At 50.4% G+C, this 14,144-nt stretch overlaps 8 protein-coding genes across 8 annotated transcripts; 3 read left to right on the top strand and 5 right to left on the bottom strand.

The window, feature by feature from the left end:
* On the bottom strand, positions 1-1,464 carry BJX68DRAFT_237725 (putative aldo-keto reductase (AKR)). Its single transcript, XM_071040231.1, has 2 exons — positions 989-1,464; positions 1-932 (listed from the first exon to the last, which is right to left on the bottom strand). The coding sequence occupies exons 1-2, from the start codon at positions 1,253-1,255 to the stop codon at positions 243-245; spliced, it is 957 nt and encodes a 318-aa protein (XP_070898998.1). The 5' UTR covers positions 1,256-1,464; the 3' UTR covers positions 1-242.
* Positions 1,465-2,185: 721 nt separating this feature from the next.
* Positions 2,186-2,802, top strand: BJX68DRAFT_267082 (putative GPI anchored protein; the record flags this gene model as incomplete). The annotated part of the gene is made up of 2 exons (XM_071045704.1): positions 2,186-2,519; positions 2,597-2,802. 2 exons carry the CDS (start codon positions 2,186-2,188, stop codon positions 2,800-2,802), a joined length of 540 nt encoding a protein of 179 aa, XP_070898997.1.
* Positions 2,803-4,427: 1,625 nt separating this feature from the next.
* On the bottom strand, positions 4,428-4,820 carry BJX68DRAFT_95987 (uncharacterized protein). The gene has a single exon (XM_071050077.1). The coding sequence runs from the start codon at positions 4,689-4,691 to the stop codon at positions 4,488-4,490; it is 204 nt and encodes a 67-aa protein (XP_070898996.1). The 5' UTR covers positions 4,692-4,820; the 3' UTR covers positions 4,428-4,487.
* A 369-nt stretch (positions 4,821-5,189) lies between these two features.
* BJX68DRAFT_96176 (uncharacterized protein) lies at positions 5,190-5,890 on the bottom strand. The gene is made up of 2 exons (XM_071050081.1): positions 5,282-5,890; positions 5,190-5,200 (listed from the first exon to the last, which is right to left on the bottom strand). The coding sequence occupies exon 1, from the start codon at positions 5,751-5,753 to the stop codon at positions 5,355-5,357; it is 399 nt and encodes a 132-aa protein (XP_070898995.1). The 5' UTR covers positions 5,754-5,890; the 3' UTR covers positions 5,190-5,200; positions 5,282-5,354.
* Positions 5,891-7,095: 1,205 nt separating this feature from the next.
* Positions 7,096-9,417, top strand: BJX68DRAFT_96030 (putative R3H domain protein). Its single transcript, XM_071050078.1, has 3 exons — positions 7,096-7,695; positions 7,767-8,310; positions 8,369-9,417. Exons 1-3 carry the CDS (start codon positions 7,351-7,353, stop codon positions 9,301-9,303), a joined length of 1,824 nt encoding a protein of 607 aa, XP_070898994.1. The 5' UTR covers positions 7,096-7,350; the 3' UTR covers positions 9,304-9,417.
* Positions 9,359-9,961, bottom strand: BJX68DRAFT_96044 (uncharacterized protein). The gene has a single exon (XM_071050079.1). It carries the CDS (start codon positions 9,846-9,848, stop codon positions 9,531-9,533), a length of 318 nt encoding a protein of 105 aa, XP_070898993.1. The 5' UTR covers positions 9,849-9,961; the 3' UTR covers positions 9,359-9,530.
* A 391-nt stretch (positions 9,962-10,352) lies between these two features.
* htz1 (histone H2AZ) lies at positions 10,353-12,403 on the bottom strand. Its single transcript, XM_071040230.1, has 4 exons — positions 12,135-12,403; positions 11,731-12,031; positions 11,369-11,438; positions 10,353-11,305 (listed from the first exon to the last, which is right to left on the bottom strand). Exons 2-4 carry the CDS (start codon positions 11,827-11,829, stop codon positions 11,061-11,063), a joined length of 414 nt encoding a protein of 137 aa, XP_070898992.1. The 5' UTR covers positions 11,830-12,031; positions 12,135-12,403; the 3' UTR covers positions 10,353-11,060.
* Positions 12,404-12,462: 59 nt separating this feature from the next.
* On the top strand, positions 12,463-13,609 carry BJX68DRAFT_95886 (PHO88 family protein). Its single transcript, XM_071050076.1, has 3 exons — positions 12,463-12,719; positions 12,841-13,001; positions 13,093-13,609. Exons 1-3 carry the CDS (start codon positions 12,703-12,705, stop codon positions 13,476-13,478), a joined length of 564 nt encoding a protein of 187 aa, XP_070898991.1. The 5' UTR covers positions 12,463-12,702; the 3' UTR covers positions 13,479-13,609.
* Positions 13,610-14,144: the final 535 nt, after the last annotated feature.

The following is a 14,144-nucleotide window of genomic DNA, read 5'->3' as shown; positions in this document are numbered from 1 at the left end:
ATTTTCTTTTCTGGTCAAAAGAATCCATTGCTTGGCGGCCGACGATGAAGTCAGAGAGAGGGCCGAGCGCTGATTGGCTGCTTCTTACGATCTCACGTGATATTATGTGTCGGACTCGAAACAGTAAACCCCATGTCCATCCAACCATTCATTCATCCTGCTTGACAAAGCAGTTACAAAGGGCTTATTGTTATGTCCGAATCCAAATTTACATTCACAAAAGTGATGAATGCTCAAGGTCTTCACTGCAACAAGACATGATCCCCAATATCTCGCTGGAAATCTTCAAGATAACTTTGCCAATCATCGGGATTCTCCTTAGAATACCGCTCCAGGCTTTTGAGTGCAGCCAGGTCTTCCTCCATGTGCGCCTTCTTCGTGGTTCCGTTTAGGATTGTCGTGCGTCCGAGTCCCAGGATCAGACCATACAAGGCCACAGCCGAAGACACTCGGGCTTCCCTGGACAGAGACAAGACCGGTCGGGATTGAACCAATTCCGGATTCGCTGTCAGTGTCCAAAAGCTTTGATAGACCAGTTGCCTCTCTCGACAGTAGGCGCGCAGCGGTACATCGAACTGCGTGCCGCCGTAGAACCGGTTTTGCACCACAGCTGGCTTCACTTTGACCAAGGACGACAGCTCCCTGAGGATGGGAAGAGTGGTGTTTGATATGCCCAGATTGCGGATAAGATGGGGGACATATGTTTCTAAGGCCGTCCATGCTTCCAATGTCTGGGCCATGGTGGGAAGAGGGGAATGGAGGACGACAGTGTCGATATATGCCTCATCGGCACTCTCAGGCACAGCTGCTGGCCGAAGATTATAAAGAGATGACTTTACAGACGCGTGAACTTGGTCTGTGATACTGTCCTTCGGGTTGTACGGCATATCGTCCGGGCTTTGGCCATGAACAGATGTGAACTTCGTCTGGATCTAGCAGTGGTTCAGCGTTCGAAAGCGTCGACAATATAACTCGAGTCTCCACGTACGTATAGATCTTCCCGACGGACGACTCCATCGCCGATGGCTCTACGTATGCCGTCGCCTACCAAGTCTTCCCGATAATGTTTCGGCTGGGCGGCAGTGTCAACGGCACGGAAACCAGCGCTGATTGCTTGGTGGACGAGGTCCGCAGAATGATCCTTCTTCCAGGCTGTGCCATAGATGAAGGTCGGGATAAAGGCGGGGTTCGCGTCCCGAGCCGAGAGCAGAGCATATCCTTCCCACGACATTTTACCAACCGCTGCGCGAGCCATTATCGCTTCGCTAATCGATCGATTAGAGTCTCGAGGGACGAAACAGTTCAAAGATGGTCGCCAGGAGTCAGTTGAGGGGGTATCAGATCAGCCCATGGGAATCCGCCCAATCATTCGGTCTCGAATGTTGATTTCATCATCCCAAAGTCGGCCCAAGGTTCCTTGGGCAACTTTCATTGGCCGACGGAAAATACCATTCTGGAGGCCCATGCATCAGTACATAAAGCGAAGAATGGCACTCTCAAGCGTCTAAACAAAACTTTGCTTTGTTGACCGGATTGCTGATTTGTATTTGGCGAGCTTTCCGTGAGCTCTCTTGTCTCTGATGGACCCAACTAACTACATCAGAGGCGTTTACCAAGCTCAAATTCGCCATGGAAACAGCAAACTTTGAATCGAGTACTCCAGAAGAAAGCCAGGATCAGGCTTGTTCGAATGTGCCGCAACGGCACCATGTAAGTTCAACATCGACCCCATCTTCCCAAGTCCATAGCTGGCAGTGTGCTATGGAGATCCCCGGAGCTAGGGTTGCGAGAGCTTTGAACCACCTCGACAGACGTCAATGGTCTTCAATGACCGGCAGTCCTACAGAATGCAAGCCATTAATAGTTCTGTATCTTGGCTCATTGACAATTGCACCCATCCAGACCCCGCGATGCAACACCACCGTTCTCCAGCACGCATCATTAACTCGCCAGTGGCATGTAATTCTGACCGTCTATGAGCTCTCGGCACCGTCACACATGTCACATAGAGTTTGAGACGCGCAATATCGGAACCGTTCAGGGGACAGCAGTGGGCGCACATAAAGAATAACTGAAAGCCTACATGGTACTTTCACTGCGTGTAGAACATCCTCTCAACGTCAAAATCTTGCCAATCCTTCAATATTCACCCAATCGTCAGCAACAACATCAATCAGCCATCAAGATGCGCTTTCGCCAATTTCTCGCCCTTTCTAGCCTCATGCTAGCCGGCAACCTCGCCCTGGCCGCTGAGCTAGATCGCGATGACGTCCCGGACATGTGCCGCACAGTCTGTGAGCCAGTCGTAAGCGCCGCAGCGCGATGTGACAGAAACAATGACAACGACACATCCGAGATGAACTGCATCTGCAACTCAGACCGGGCAGATACCCGCGTCCCTCAATGCGAGGCGTGCATTGCGCAGTACAGATCTGATCATCCGCGCGATGACGATTATGATGGCTCGGATGAGGAGGACGGCGATGAAGATAACGACGATGCTGATCCGCATGATAATGGTATACCTAGCTACCTCTTCCTTCCCCCAAATCTGCTTTCCATATGTGTATTGCAAATTGACATGTGGAAAACACAGACGCGTACGACATCCTCACCTCATGCGACTTCACCACGACCACCTATGCCCCGGCTGGTAGGTCAAACAACGGCTCAGTCTCTCCAACATCTTCCCCATCTGTTTCGCCATCGTCTACCGCAACTCCAACGTCTTCGCCTTCGGCCTCTCGCACTTCCAACATCGTCGTCACTGAGACCTCGTCAATCCCTGGCCGGCGTTATTGAGCTACAGAGAGTGGTAATATTAGCTGGCAACGCGAAGAAGCGGTCAACAAGGGCCAACGCCTATAGGAATCGAAATCGTTACTTTTCGTTTCTTTTCTTTCATTCCTTTGTTTTCCTTTCTGAGTCTTATAAGAACTCCCCCGCGTTTGGCAGGGTATCAAAACTGTGAATTATGATTCTAGGAGCAATATTTCTTCAGTTCTCAAACCGCTCGCTGGATACCACCCTCTCGTTTGACTTTGGCAACATTTGCAATTCTTCCAATGAGACTGCCTGTCCTTCAATTCGCGACATATATCAGCATTACCTAGCCGTGGAATATTGACAGTCACTCTCCAACGGACACCTGCATCTATCTAAATGGAGATAAAAAACCCAATTCAACCTGATCCAAGAATAGTGTGCCAGCACACCACTACAATGCAATTAGCGCTCGCGACTTCGCATCCGTTGAGTTAAGATGCGCCGTGTAAAGTGCTAACTCGATATAATATGATAGGTATGAGAGCCGAATCCCTTGCATTTCGAATCGTCATTGAAAGCTATGGTTGGTTACACAATGCATCCCAGAATCAAGCTCCGGAATTGGCGTTCTTGACTTGATGTAACCACTAAGAACAATCAATGGACGTGTTCTTAAGATTTTAATATGCTAGATTCACAGAGTTGATTGTCAAGCTTTCTCCCTCTCTTTTGATGTGTGTTTGATGGGAAACAATCGGGTTGCTGAGTTTTGGGCGGCCGGCGTGGCTTAGGTACAGATTGCATTGCATTAGGTGCAGATCCATCTGCAGGTGAGAAGAAAAAGTGGGTTTATGGGATACGTCCAAGGAGAGGTCGGACTGCTGTACATAAACTTGCGAACTTTGGATCTTGCTCAGTCGAACAACAAGTGAAATGTGATACTAATATGATATAGTAGCTTGATATGCTTGAGTACTCCTACATATAAATCCCTTGTGCTGGTTCTGGTTGTGTACTGAGTATCTAGTAGCCCTGCTCCATACACTTCATCCATGCCAGAAAGACTGTTCTCTACTTTGTCCTCCTTGTTGAGATCTGAGGTTGTTATCTCAGTCGAGTAGCTGAAGATATGCATGATTCAAAGAGGAGCGAGGCTGTGTTGTGACTAGAGGAAGGCCATTACGGTAATCTTCCCTTTGTCTTTTCCTATTGATCTAACCCCTTCCATTCTCCTGAACGTCGTTGCCAGTTTAGTACAAGGCATTTGATGAGATTTGTCATAAGTACCACATGAAGTGGGCTTGTCGCAACAAATCACCCGCCGCAAGATACAGGTCACGCCGTCACAGAGTGATCGGACTGGGCAAATATCGCAATCTCAAGTCGCGACCATGAATAACACGACTGAGTTTGATGCTCATGGGCTCTATTGAGCTTCCCAGCAAGATTCTCATGTCATCTCAACGTATCTGCCGTGAATTTTTTACCCCTATTCCCAAGGGAATGTGGCAATGCATTGTGCTTGTCGAGAGTCCAGGATCTTCAGACAATACCGGTCTATCCCGGAAACCACGCGGACGGGCTGGTCCGGCTAATTCTTAATTAACGGTGGGTTCACTCTGCCAGAAGCGCTGATAATTGCCATGCGTGTCGCGCAGGTGACATTTGTTGTCCAGTGTCAGGGGTTTCTTGCTCCATCATTATGCTCCGGCACCCGGGGATCATTTCGGGTCTTCATTAGCCTTGACCCGCAAAGCAGGAGTACTCCGTACGGAGCACAGCATAGTTGGACGGCTCCAGTTGGCGGGTTCTGGTGACAATCTAGCGGATTCTAGCTTGAACGTTAGTTGTGAACGGCGCAATCGACAACGGGGCAAGCTGACGACTCGGAGACAAGGATGGAAGGAAACCCTGCAGCGAAGCATCGGCAATAGTCATCAGAAGCTCATTCTTGAAGCAGATTTGGAGTTCTCCAACGGGGTCCAAAATTGGTAATAATAATCAGTCATCTAAGTGACTAGTGAAGAATCGGTTCTTTCTGGAAAAGGGGTTGCTGGTAAGAATAGATATGGGTGAGGCGGAATGGTCCGTTTGGATAGTCATGCGCGGGAACAGTTTCCAGGGTAGAGCTCGTGCCTCATTAAGATAGCAGATCGTGACGACGCGAGGAGCCGAAGAACAGTATGCCAATTCTCCGTTTGCCGTGCTGCCACAACGAGCATCTATCCGTATCTCGGGGTGACTGCGAGCGGGAGGCAAGGAGTTGGCTATCAGGGGCAGATCTTCTTTCTGAATGGAGAAGGGCGACTTTCTCTGCCCAGGCCGTTAGCTTAACGTAATATCTTTTCATTCATCGGCCACACTTAATGAGTTAAAGCTTCAAAGGTAAGAAACCGTAAAATTAGTGGCGAGTCGAGCTAGCCAAAGAAAAGAGCTTCGAGAAGGAAGAAGAGGGAGGTCGTGTGGGTGAGCTCCTTGTTCAGGGAAAAGATGAAGTCAATCTGGAACAAGTTACCCACTGACGGCGGATCCTTGATAATCTGCACTTTGAACAGGCTAGAACCAGCCTTGGGCCCAACGGAGCCTGGTTATTCGTTGTGAGAAGGGTGGAATCTTTCCGGGGACTCGGAGAGGGAGGCCCGAACCAGCCAGCAGGAACGTTCAGAAGGAGCTGGTGGGAATCGAGCTCTAAGTTCTAACGGAGAAGGCGATGCTGGGACCGGATTCCCGAGAGGGGACGGACCGCCTGGAGCCTCGAGCATTCCTTTGTCATGAATAAGATCGGAGTGTGATGAGGTTCCAGTGGCAAAGCTCCTGTCGTTCCCTCCCACTGTGACGCGGTACCCCCTGAGGAAGGCACCGCCCCATCTTTCAGAGTCAAAGAAGGAAAGTTGTTCTTCCCCTGTAGAGGAAGAGGACAGTAAGGCCGGGGAAGCAGACAAAGTACCTAAAAACCAGGCCGATGACGCGGACTTGGATGATGCCATTCATCAAGAGAGCAAGATGTACGAGCTGAGTCACAAAGAGCGCAAGAAGGGCAAGCAGGACAAAGAGGCCAAAAGAATCACAATCAACATGATACTGGACACTAATAATGAGTGGATGCCGTCTAATCTCGTCGAGATCATTTCCTTCTCCAGAGCATCCAAAAATACTCCCAGCAGGAATCAATAGGGGCAAGGGGGAGGAGCCCCAATACTGAGAAGTTCTAGGCAGACGACTATCAGTTTAGGTATCTCGTGCCAGAAGTACCTCAAAGCGATCAGCTTGCAAGTACATATACAGAGCAGACACGCCGCAGTAGACTGATACAGTTCTGTTGTGAAACTCTCCCGTGTCCGTTGGCCTCGAAGCACGTCCTCTCTGCAGCTCCTCCTTGGATAATCACATTCTTTACCTGACAGCGACGCCCCTTGTTTCTTTGGTTGCTGCCAAAGCACATACTACACTAGTTACCACTCGCAGTATCAAGATCAATCATCTGCCCTTCTGCAAGAGCAAGGCTCCCTGTCAGTCGAGTCAACCAAGGTCCAAGACCAATCGAGTACCAGACTCGTGCATACGAGGCATCGATATTGATCCACCTCAAACCCACAAACCAAACAGAAAAAAGAGCCACTAGCGAGTGACTGATCAGTGGTCCCGTCGCGGCCCCTATTATTACGGGATTAGATACCTGCTGGGATCTTCAGAGCGTCCGAGTGTTCATTCGCACGGGGGTTGATTACAGTTGTTGAACTTTGGAAACACAGACGGTCATTTGCGGTCGTTCGCCTCTGGCTTCAGGCCTTGTTTCAGTCGCCAAACTCGCCCCAAACGATCTCTCCATCGCCCTTCGTCCTGGGCGGAATCTGCGGGAGAGAACCTTCAACGAAGCGGTCTCCGTCCGGGTTTTTCTCCTCGTCGACTCCAGCTCTCCAAGGTAATTATTTCGCTTCTCCCCTCGTCACCTTCCTCTTCTCCGTCCTCGCCCTTCTCTCCCAGTCCCATCCTCCTCGCAGGCTGTGACGACTTTCTCTTTTCTTTTTCTTCTATCTTGACATCCCTTTTTTTGTTCTCCATGACGGTCCCCATTTAGTATTCTTTTTTCTTTTTCTCACTGTTTTTTTTGGGACGCCCTAGGGGAAAATAAGCCCAAAATCCTCTCCTAGAGACTCGCGGCCATTGAAGACTGCTCAGTCACGAGACAATTAAGTCCGCTGCTGAGATCGATCGGGATTCCCTGATCTTCTCACATCTATCCTACCTCTCTGCCTTTCGTCAGTTGGTGGTCAATCAGAGGCTTCGCTCATCCAACGCCCCTCCCCCGGGCCGATTCGAGACAAGCCCCGACCATCCCCTTCCCACGCTCGAAAATCTCCGCTGAACCTCCTCCACCATCGACCAAGCGTGGCTTGCTCCATCCCGTGACTCCTGCCGGCTTTTCGCGATTTTTGTCCTCCGCCTGTGCCTCGATCGCTCCTATGACTGCGTAGGGCGTCCAGACTCCATCGGGTTCTTTTTACTACGGGATTGTTGTGGTGGGTTCCAGCGCCACATTCTTCGGTTTGGCTGCTTGTTGGGAATTCTTGATTTTCTGCCACCATGAGTTATCAACAAGCCCAGGAAATGTATCACGACAACTCTTCCGCGCGGTCTCCTGGCTCTCAGCGCCATCAGCAGCCGCTTCATCGCCAGCCTTCGCGACAGTTTGACGCCTACGGACCAATGCCCGTAAACCTATACGATGATCCCATGGCTCGTTACGACACTGGTAGACTCGACCGGCTGAACCCGTCGCTGCATAACCCTTCCTACGCGTATGATCTCCCCGGCTCGCAGACTTGGAATCCAAACGGCTTTGCCAACGCTCAGGCTCTGGGAGGTATTCGCTCCGCATCGGCCAGCCTGAAAACTGCCCCTCGCGGCGGTCGTGCGGGCTTGCCAACGGTACGTAATATACGCACCGCAAAACGTGTGGTGCTATCAAACCTTGCGATTTACTAACAACTTATCATCAGACGTGGCTTGACCAACAGCCAGGTATCCCAAGCCCCTTCTCCAACCTCGGATCCGCATCGCTCCAGAGTAGCTCGATGAGGCCAGACACTACGGGCCCATCAGAAGCCGATGACGAGTTGATCCCCACTGCGATTGTTATCAAGAATATCCCATTTGCAGTGAAGAAGGAACAGCTTGTTCAGCTAATGACCGAGCTGAACCTGCCCCTGCCGTACGCTTTCAACTACCATTTCGATAATGGCGTTTTCCGCGGGCTTGCTTTCGCCAACTTTACATCCGCGGAAGAGACGGCGACCGTGATCGAGGTCCTAAACCATTTCGAGCTGCAAGGCAGGAAGCTGAGGGTTGAATACAAGAAGATGCTTCCTTTGCAGGAACGCGAACGGATTGAACGTGAGAAGCGAGAGCGTCGTGGTCAACTCGAGGAGCAACATCGTCCGATGGCGGCTTCTCAGCTTCAAACTCAGAGCTCCATGTCCTCGCTTACATCACACATTCCGGCCACCTCGCCGTCTCCAGTGTCTCAACGTGGGCAGAAGCTTGGTGAGTCTGTTGATTCTCTTACTTTGGCCATGCGCTAACATTACCTCACTATCATTAGATGTTGATTTGAATGATTCTACGACTCTTTCGTTCTACTCCCAACTGCTCCTCTTCAAGGAAGATACTACCCGCGACTCCGTGATCTTCCCGTCCAACCTTACGCCTGTCCAACGTCGGACTGTCCATACTTTGGCTCACAACATGGGTCTCGGTCACGCATCTCGTGGCAGTGGTGATCAACGCCAGGTACAAGTTTTCAAAGTTGCTGCAGGCACAAACGTGAGCCCCCCTTTGTCTGCCATCCCAGCCGCTGTCCAGCCCAGTGAGACCGCCCGTCGTGGGCTCAACCGCGCAGCGACCATTGATTTCAGCGAGGCCCGCAATGAGGGCCCTGCTCATTATGGTACCTTACGCGGACAGCCTTCTGCCGGCTTTCTAGGAGTCTTAGACTCGTCTGCCGGTTTCGGAAATACACAGAACCTTCGCGCTGCCAAGTCCTTCGCGGACCTACGTTCCTACACTCCGTCCCCTGTTCCTTCGTCCGCGAGTTTCCCTGCAGCTCTACAGTCCAACGGCACCCGCCTTCAGCATTACGATGGAACCGCGAGTGGTACTTCCAACACACCAACACTGACCCCCGCTCCCTCTGGATCTTCGCTCGGCATGCAACGCGATGACGGCCTTCTGGTCAACAGTTTGAGCAGCTTGTCTCTGGGTACTGGGATTGGAGGACCTAATGCGAGTCCAAGGAGATTGAGGGGTATGTTCTCTTGGGAGCAGCCGGAACCCCAGCCTTCCAGCGCTGGACCCATCGGTAGTACCCGCACCATCGGAGTTGGATTTGACGGACAGTCACAGGAGCGCATGCCTATTAGGCAGCCGAGAGGCCCCATGCCCGAGAAGGGGCCAGGATTTCGACGCCCCAACGGACACCAATCGCGTGGAAGTGACGAACTACGTACCAGTTCCGGCGTGGAGATCATTGTGGAGTAAAAACGTTTAATGGGAGATGAAGACAACGAAAATTGTTAGATTGCTTTACCGAAAGACGCATACGACCTTTTATATCACGAGGCCTGATCTTTTCGCGCGATGATCGGCTTACGATTCGATGAGGGATGATGAGACGACAATGCAACTAAGAGAACCACAAAAAAGAATATTTCTCTGATCCAGCCAAGTTTAGAAGTTATTTTGGGGCAGCCCTCCGGGCGCGCCGTTCATACGGGCCCGTTTATGTTCCTCCTTTTCGCCCTTTTCGCCGACACCACGAAATCACGCAAGTTGAACCCATGAACTTTTGCTGCGACGCGGGCGCCTTGCGTGTTGCACCCATTACCCCTCTCCCCGATTTTTTTACTTACTTTTTTCTTCATTTCGAGTTGTGTCTGCCGGAACGAAAGCAAAATATCAGAAATTAACTCTCCAAGGAGACTACGAAGAACGACCAAAAAGAATACCCATGTCTTTGTTGCTATGACAGAGAGATGACCTAGCATTTGCATTACTTTTTGGGTCTTTTGTATATGGGGCAACATGCATCTGTTTAATGCTTATTTATCTTTATTTCATCTTTTTTTTCTTCCTTCATCTTTTCATGTCGTTTTCTGTATCTCTACTTCTTCCTGAAGGAACCTTGAGCCAACCCCGCCCCTCAGGCTTTGAACACACCTTGCATCTTCAGACCTTCGAATGTGATTTTGCATTGTCATTATTTTCAATGTGAAATCTTCGGCGAATGTGCGCTAGGTGGACAGGCACCCATGGTTCGAATCTACTATTCGATCAGTTTTCTGCTAACCTTTCATGCTAGAACAGCATGTTCGAGTACATACGCTCCCTGCAGTATGGTGTGCTGTGTTAACTTCAGTATTGTTTCTTCTTACCTTAGGTTCTTTGGTGCGGAATTAGTGACAGGCTCTTCATATATGCAATCCCGACTTCTATCTAGAAACTGTTCTGTTCGATGCAGGCGTAGGATTAGCTCGTAACTGAATCGTGGTAGTGACTAGTTACATACTTCACTTTGTTGATCTATATGTCTCGTAGCAGGCCTGCACTCGGCCAGATTCTCCAGCACTATTATTACCTATCAATATATCATATTGCCCCTGTTACACATTGATTTCTTTGCAATCACGCGAGTTGGTTTACTTTCCGGAAATTTTATTTGGCTGGCTGTTCTATGTTCATTTACATTGCAGTGGAATGCAGCGCCACAGCCCCAGCGTGTGAACCAAAATATATTTCCGAATCTGAAAGAGTCAAACATAGAGTGTACTATCTATCCACAAGATAGCCTAGCTTTAGGTCTCAAATATCACGACGCACTCAACACGAGTAATGTATTGAAGAAATAGAACTAAGAATTAAAGATTGGAAAAAGGTACATACGAAACACAAACAGTTCCCCTTAACGAGAATACCCCTTTTCCCCATTACAGCGCCCTTGATAACTCGAGAAAAACGACATGAACTGGAGCAGACATACAAGAGGAGATAGGAGGTGAAGCAAGTACACAAAATAGGAGTCAAGACCAGTCCGAGGAGATAAGCAAACGCATGTCAAAACTGCAGCGTTCTGCGTGAGGAAGGGTGAGCGAGCGCGGGCACACTTTCTCTGTTGCATCCGCGGCCCGCGTAGCGTAGCCTGCAAGCTGGGGATTTCGGTCGTCATGATCGCTGTACGAGGGGGCCTTTCCATTCAATCATCATTTAAAACGCCGTATTTGTTGGGTATCCGCGGTGACCTATGCGTCCGACTTCTTCTTCTTCTGTTCGACCTTGAGCAGCAGCGCGCGGTTAATGCGAGGTAGAACACCACCGAAGGCGATAGTGGCGCGAATGAGGGTGTCCAGCTCTTCGTCTCCACGGATGGCGAGCTGCAGGTGGCGCGGTGTGATACGCTTGACTTTGAGATCCTTGGCGGCGTTTCCGGCGAGTTCCAGCACTTCTGCGGTCAAGTATTCCAGGACGGCAGTGACATAGACGGCAGCTAAAATTAGGTACAAATTAGTAAAGCTCATGGTGGGGAAAAGCGCGTGCCAGAACTCCATACCTTTCGCACCAACGCGCATCTTATTTTGCGTGTTGTTCTTCAAGAAGCGCTTGACACGACCACATGGGAACTGGCAAAACTAGTTAGACACAGATGTGACTTGGCAAACGTGCAAAACAAGCCATGCTGATCAAACAGCGTCGGAAAAATCAAGACAATAGGCAGCAATGGTAGATGAGATGAAACAAGGAACCCGAGACAAGCGACCGCTACTTCTAGGCATCGACAGGTCGAGAAAGGGAGAGAGGGGGGGCGACGAAAGGTACAGCTTCCGGAGCTTGAAGCCGTCGCAAATCCGGAAAATCGCGATCGGACGGAGCAGCGATTGAGAGATTGGAGTGTAGACGAAGCAATATACTGACCTGCAGACCGGCCTTCGCGCTGTGGGACTTTTGGGCCTTCCCCGCAGAGTCCTTGGAGCTTGCCTTTCCACCAACAGACTTTCCCTTTCCGCCAGGCATTTTGAGAAAAGTGTCGAGATTCGGAGTCGCGGGTGATCAAATGTCGCGTCGAGTAGGGTTCGGGCACGATGGAACGTGATGGTGGACGTTGAACGAATTCGAGACACCGACGGCACGCGCGTTGTTGATGGATGAAGGAGTCAGAAATGTCAGAGCCATCCTGGTCGCTAAAGACGGCATCGAGCCTGGGATGACGCTAGTCCTATTTAGGTAACCAACTCAGCTTCGTTCGAACCATGGAGATGCCTCGAGGCGGAGGGCGTCTGGGAGGCAGTGCACCAAAGGGAAGGAGAGAATGAACTCACTCATGTTGGTATAGAGCAGTTGCCTACCCACTGACTTGGATAAAGTGCAAGCCACTTGAGAGAGGACGGAAGTGTGTCCCGATTCTGGTCCTCAGCGGCAGGCTGTAGGCCCCAAGATGCTTGATATTGGCTGGCATTTCCAGAATGCCATCCTGGGGAAGCAAGTGAATATTTTGGGTGCTTCTCCCTAGTGCACAGGGTTGACCCTTTCAGCATATATCAGAGCATAGTTGCGCAGTGGCCGGTTTGAAGCTCATCGTCGAGGTACAGAATGTTTCGGATTCAATGTGAGTCGACAATTGTCTTGGGTGGGTTACGTCAGCCACAGCTGACAGCTGCTTGCTGCCTCAGGCTCAAATCTTATCGGAGAACTGGCCCGTGCGGCGCTCTTTGTTCTGGAAGACTCTGCACGTGATTTTTGCCTATCAGGACAGATGTCCGACTTCCGGGATGGCGAGCTTGACGAAGTTTCTGCTCGCGTGGCCTTCGACTCCAACGTTCCCCTTTTCACCTCATCGCGCGACAACTTGAGCCATTTACCCCGTCGTCTCTCACAGTCATCGTCAAAATGGTGTCTCCTCAAATGTAGGCGTTCCCTGCGCATCCTCATTCTTGTACTCCGCTCGACGCCACAACAGCATCATGCGTACCTCGCTCATTTTACGTTGCTTGATGAACTATTGTTGACCAAATGTTCGATCTGCAGAACAAACCTGGCGATCATCGTCGTGATGATGCAGCTGGCCAAGAAGGTTCCGTTCGACAACCCTGATGTCCTTATGCTAGTCCGTGGCATCTACATCTTGTCCAACGTGATCATCCTGAGTCTCTACCTCTACACACAGGCTCAAATCAAGAAAAAGAATGGTTGGTCTTCCCGCGCCCTGCGCATCTTCTTCCTTGTATGCGCCGAATAAAGTCAAGGCTTAGTTGAGCTAATTTGTTGCGTCTTTTGTAGATCTCACGACCTTGAAATACGTCGAGCCTGCTCCGCTCGGAAGTGGCGAGGAGGCCCGTCCTGTTACAACCACCAACTCGGAGTACGACAAGGGACAGCTGCGCCAGCTCATTAAGAGCCAGATGATGGGTGTTGGTATGATGGGTGTTATGCACCTGTACATGAAGTACACCAACCCCCTTCTGATCCAGTCGATCATCCCTCTCAAGGGTGCGTTTGAGTCGAACCTGGTGAAGATCCACGTCTTTGGCAAGCCAGCCACCGGCGACCTCCAGCGTCCCTTCAAAGCTGCCAACAGCTTCCTCAGCCAAGGTCAGGCCAAGACCGACAAGGCCTCTCTGGAGAACGCAGAGAAGAACTGGAGGGGTGGTGTCAAGGAGGAGTAAGCGTGCCAGTACCGGTCAATGCATGGAGTGTTGCGAGAAGCGCACTCTTCCCTCTGTATTAATAGATGTGATGCTGTGCGTGCGGATAGATGCCGGTTGGAATTTCTTCCTGACTGAGATCTCAAGTTGGAAGAATAACATTGCTCAACTTTCTAAATATATTTTCGAATACATCAAGCTCTTTGCTGTCCTCATGTTAATTGTCCTGTAAATATACGTCAAAACACAAGGCCAGCGAGGCTATGAGTTTCTGCGTTGCTCATTAAGGCTCAAACTCACCTCCCCAGCTCAACCCCTTCCTTTTGCCTTGATAATTAATCTGAGGACCCTGCAGAATGATGTTGCACAGAGGCAAAGACGCATCGTAGTATCGACCACGCGACTCGTGAGCATCGGATGATAGCAACTCATCGCCACACCAACGGCGCACGGTGATTGAGCGCCTCATGGGCGCAAAGGCCACGCGGTAGCGTTGCTTGACTCAATGATTTGTTCGATGATTATAAAGAGTGACCGCCACTGCAAGCAAGTTGTTGTATGATCGATGACTCTGAATTATAGTACAATTACTAATGCCAGCCAGACACAAATATGCCACGTAAAAGCAGCGAATAATTCATGACAGAGCTCTTAGCCTGACTGACGTCTGGACCTTCGCCGAACGGG

Source organism: Aspergillus pseudodeflectus, assembly GCF_044049435.1.
Source record: "Aspergillus pseudodeflectus strain CBS 756.74 chromosome Unknown BJX68scaffold_22, whole genome shotgun sequence".
NCBI classification, from domain to species: Eukaryota; Fungi; Ascomycota; class Eurotiomycetes; order Eurotiales; family Aspergillaceae; genus Aspergillus; species Aspergillus pseudodeflectus.
This window is presented reverse-complemented; position numbering and strand designations above follow the sequence as displayed.

Coding starts and splice junctions, on each gene's coding strand:
- BJX68DRAFT_237725 (XM_071040231.1), bottom strand. CDS start 1,255: ATGGCTCGCGCAGCGGTTGGTAAAATGTCGTGGGAAGGATATGCTCTG. Junction 933..988: donor TCCGTCGGGAAGATCTATAC/GTACGTGGAGAC, acceptor AACCACTGCTAG/ATCCAGACGAAGTTCACATC.
- BJX68DRAFT_95987 (XM_071050077.1), bottom strand. CDS start 4,691: ATGCTTCGCTGCAGGGTTTCCTTCCATCCTTGTCTCCGAGTCGTCAGC.
- BJX68DRAFT_96176 (XM_071050081.1), bottom strand. CDS start 5,753: ATGGCATCATCCAAGTCCGCGTCATCGGCCTGGTTTTTAGGTACTTTG.
- BJX68DRAFT_96030 (XM_071050078.1), top strand. CDS start 7,351: ATGAGTTATCAACAAGCCCAGGAAATGTATCACGACAACTCTTCCGCG. Junction 7,696..7,766: donor GTCGTGCGGGCTTGCCAACG/GTACGTAATATA, acceptor ACTTATCATCAG/ACGTGGCTTGACCAACAGCC. Junction 8,311..8,368: donor TCAACGTGGGCAGAAGCTTG/GTGAGTCTGTTG, acceptor CACTATCATTAG/ATGTTGATTTGAATGATTCT.
- BJX68DRAFT_96044 (XM_071050079.1), bottom strand. CDS start 9,848: ATGTTGCCCCATATACAAAAGACCCAAAAAGTAATGCAAATGCTAGGT.
- htz1 (XM_071040230.1), bottom strand. CDS start 11,829: ATGCCTGGCGGAAAGGGAAAGTCTGTTGGTGGAAAGGCAAGCTCCAAG. Junction 11,439..11,730: donor GCGCGAAGGCCGGTCTGCAG/GTCAGTATATTG, acceptor TAGTTTTGCCAG/TTCCCATGTGGTCGTGTCAA. Junction 11,306..11,368: donor GATGCGCGTTGGTGCGAAAG/GTATGGAGTTCT, acceptor ACCTAATTTTAG/CTGCCGTCTATGTCACTGCC.
- BJX68DRAFT_95886 (XM_071050076.1), top strand. Junction 13,002..13,092: donor TCAAATCAAGAAAAAGAATG/GTTGGTCTTCCC, acceptor CGTCTTTTGTAG/ATCTCACGACCTTGAAATAC.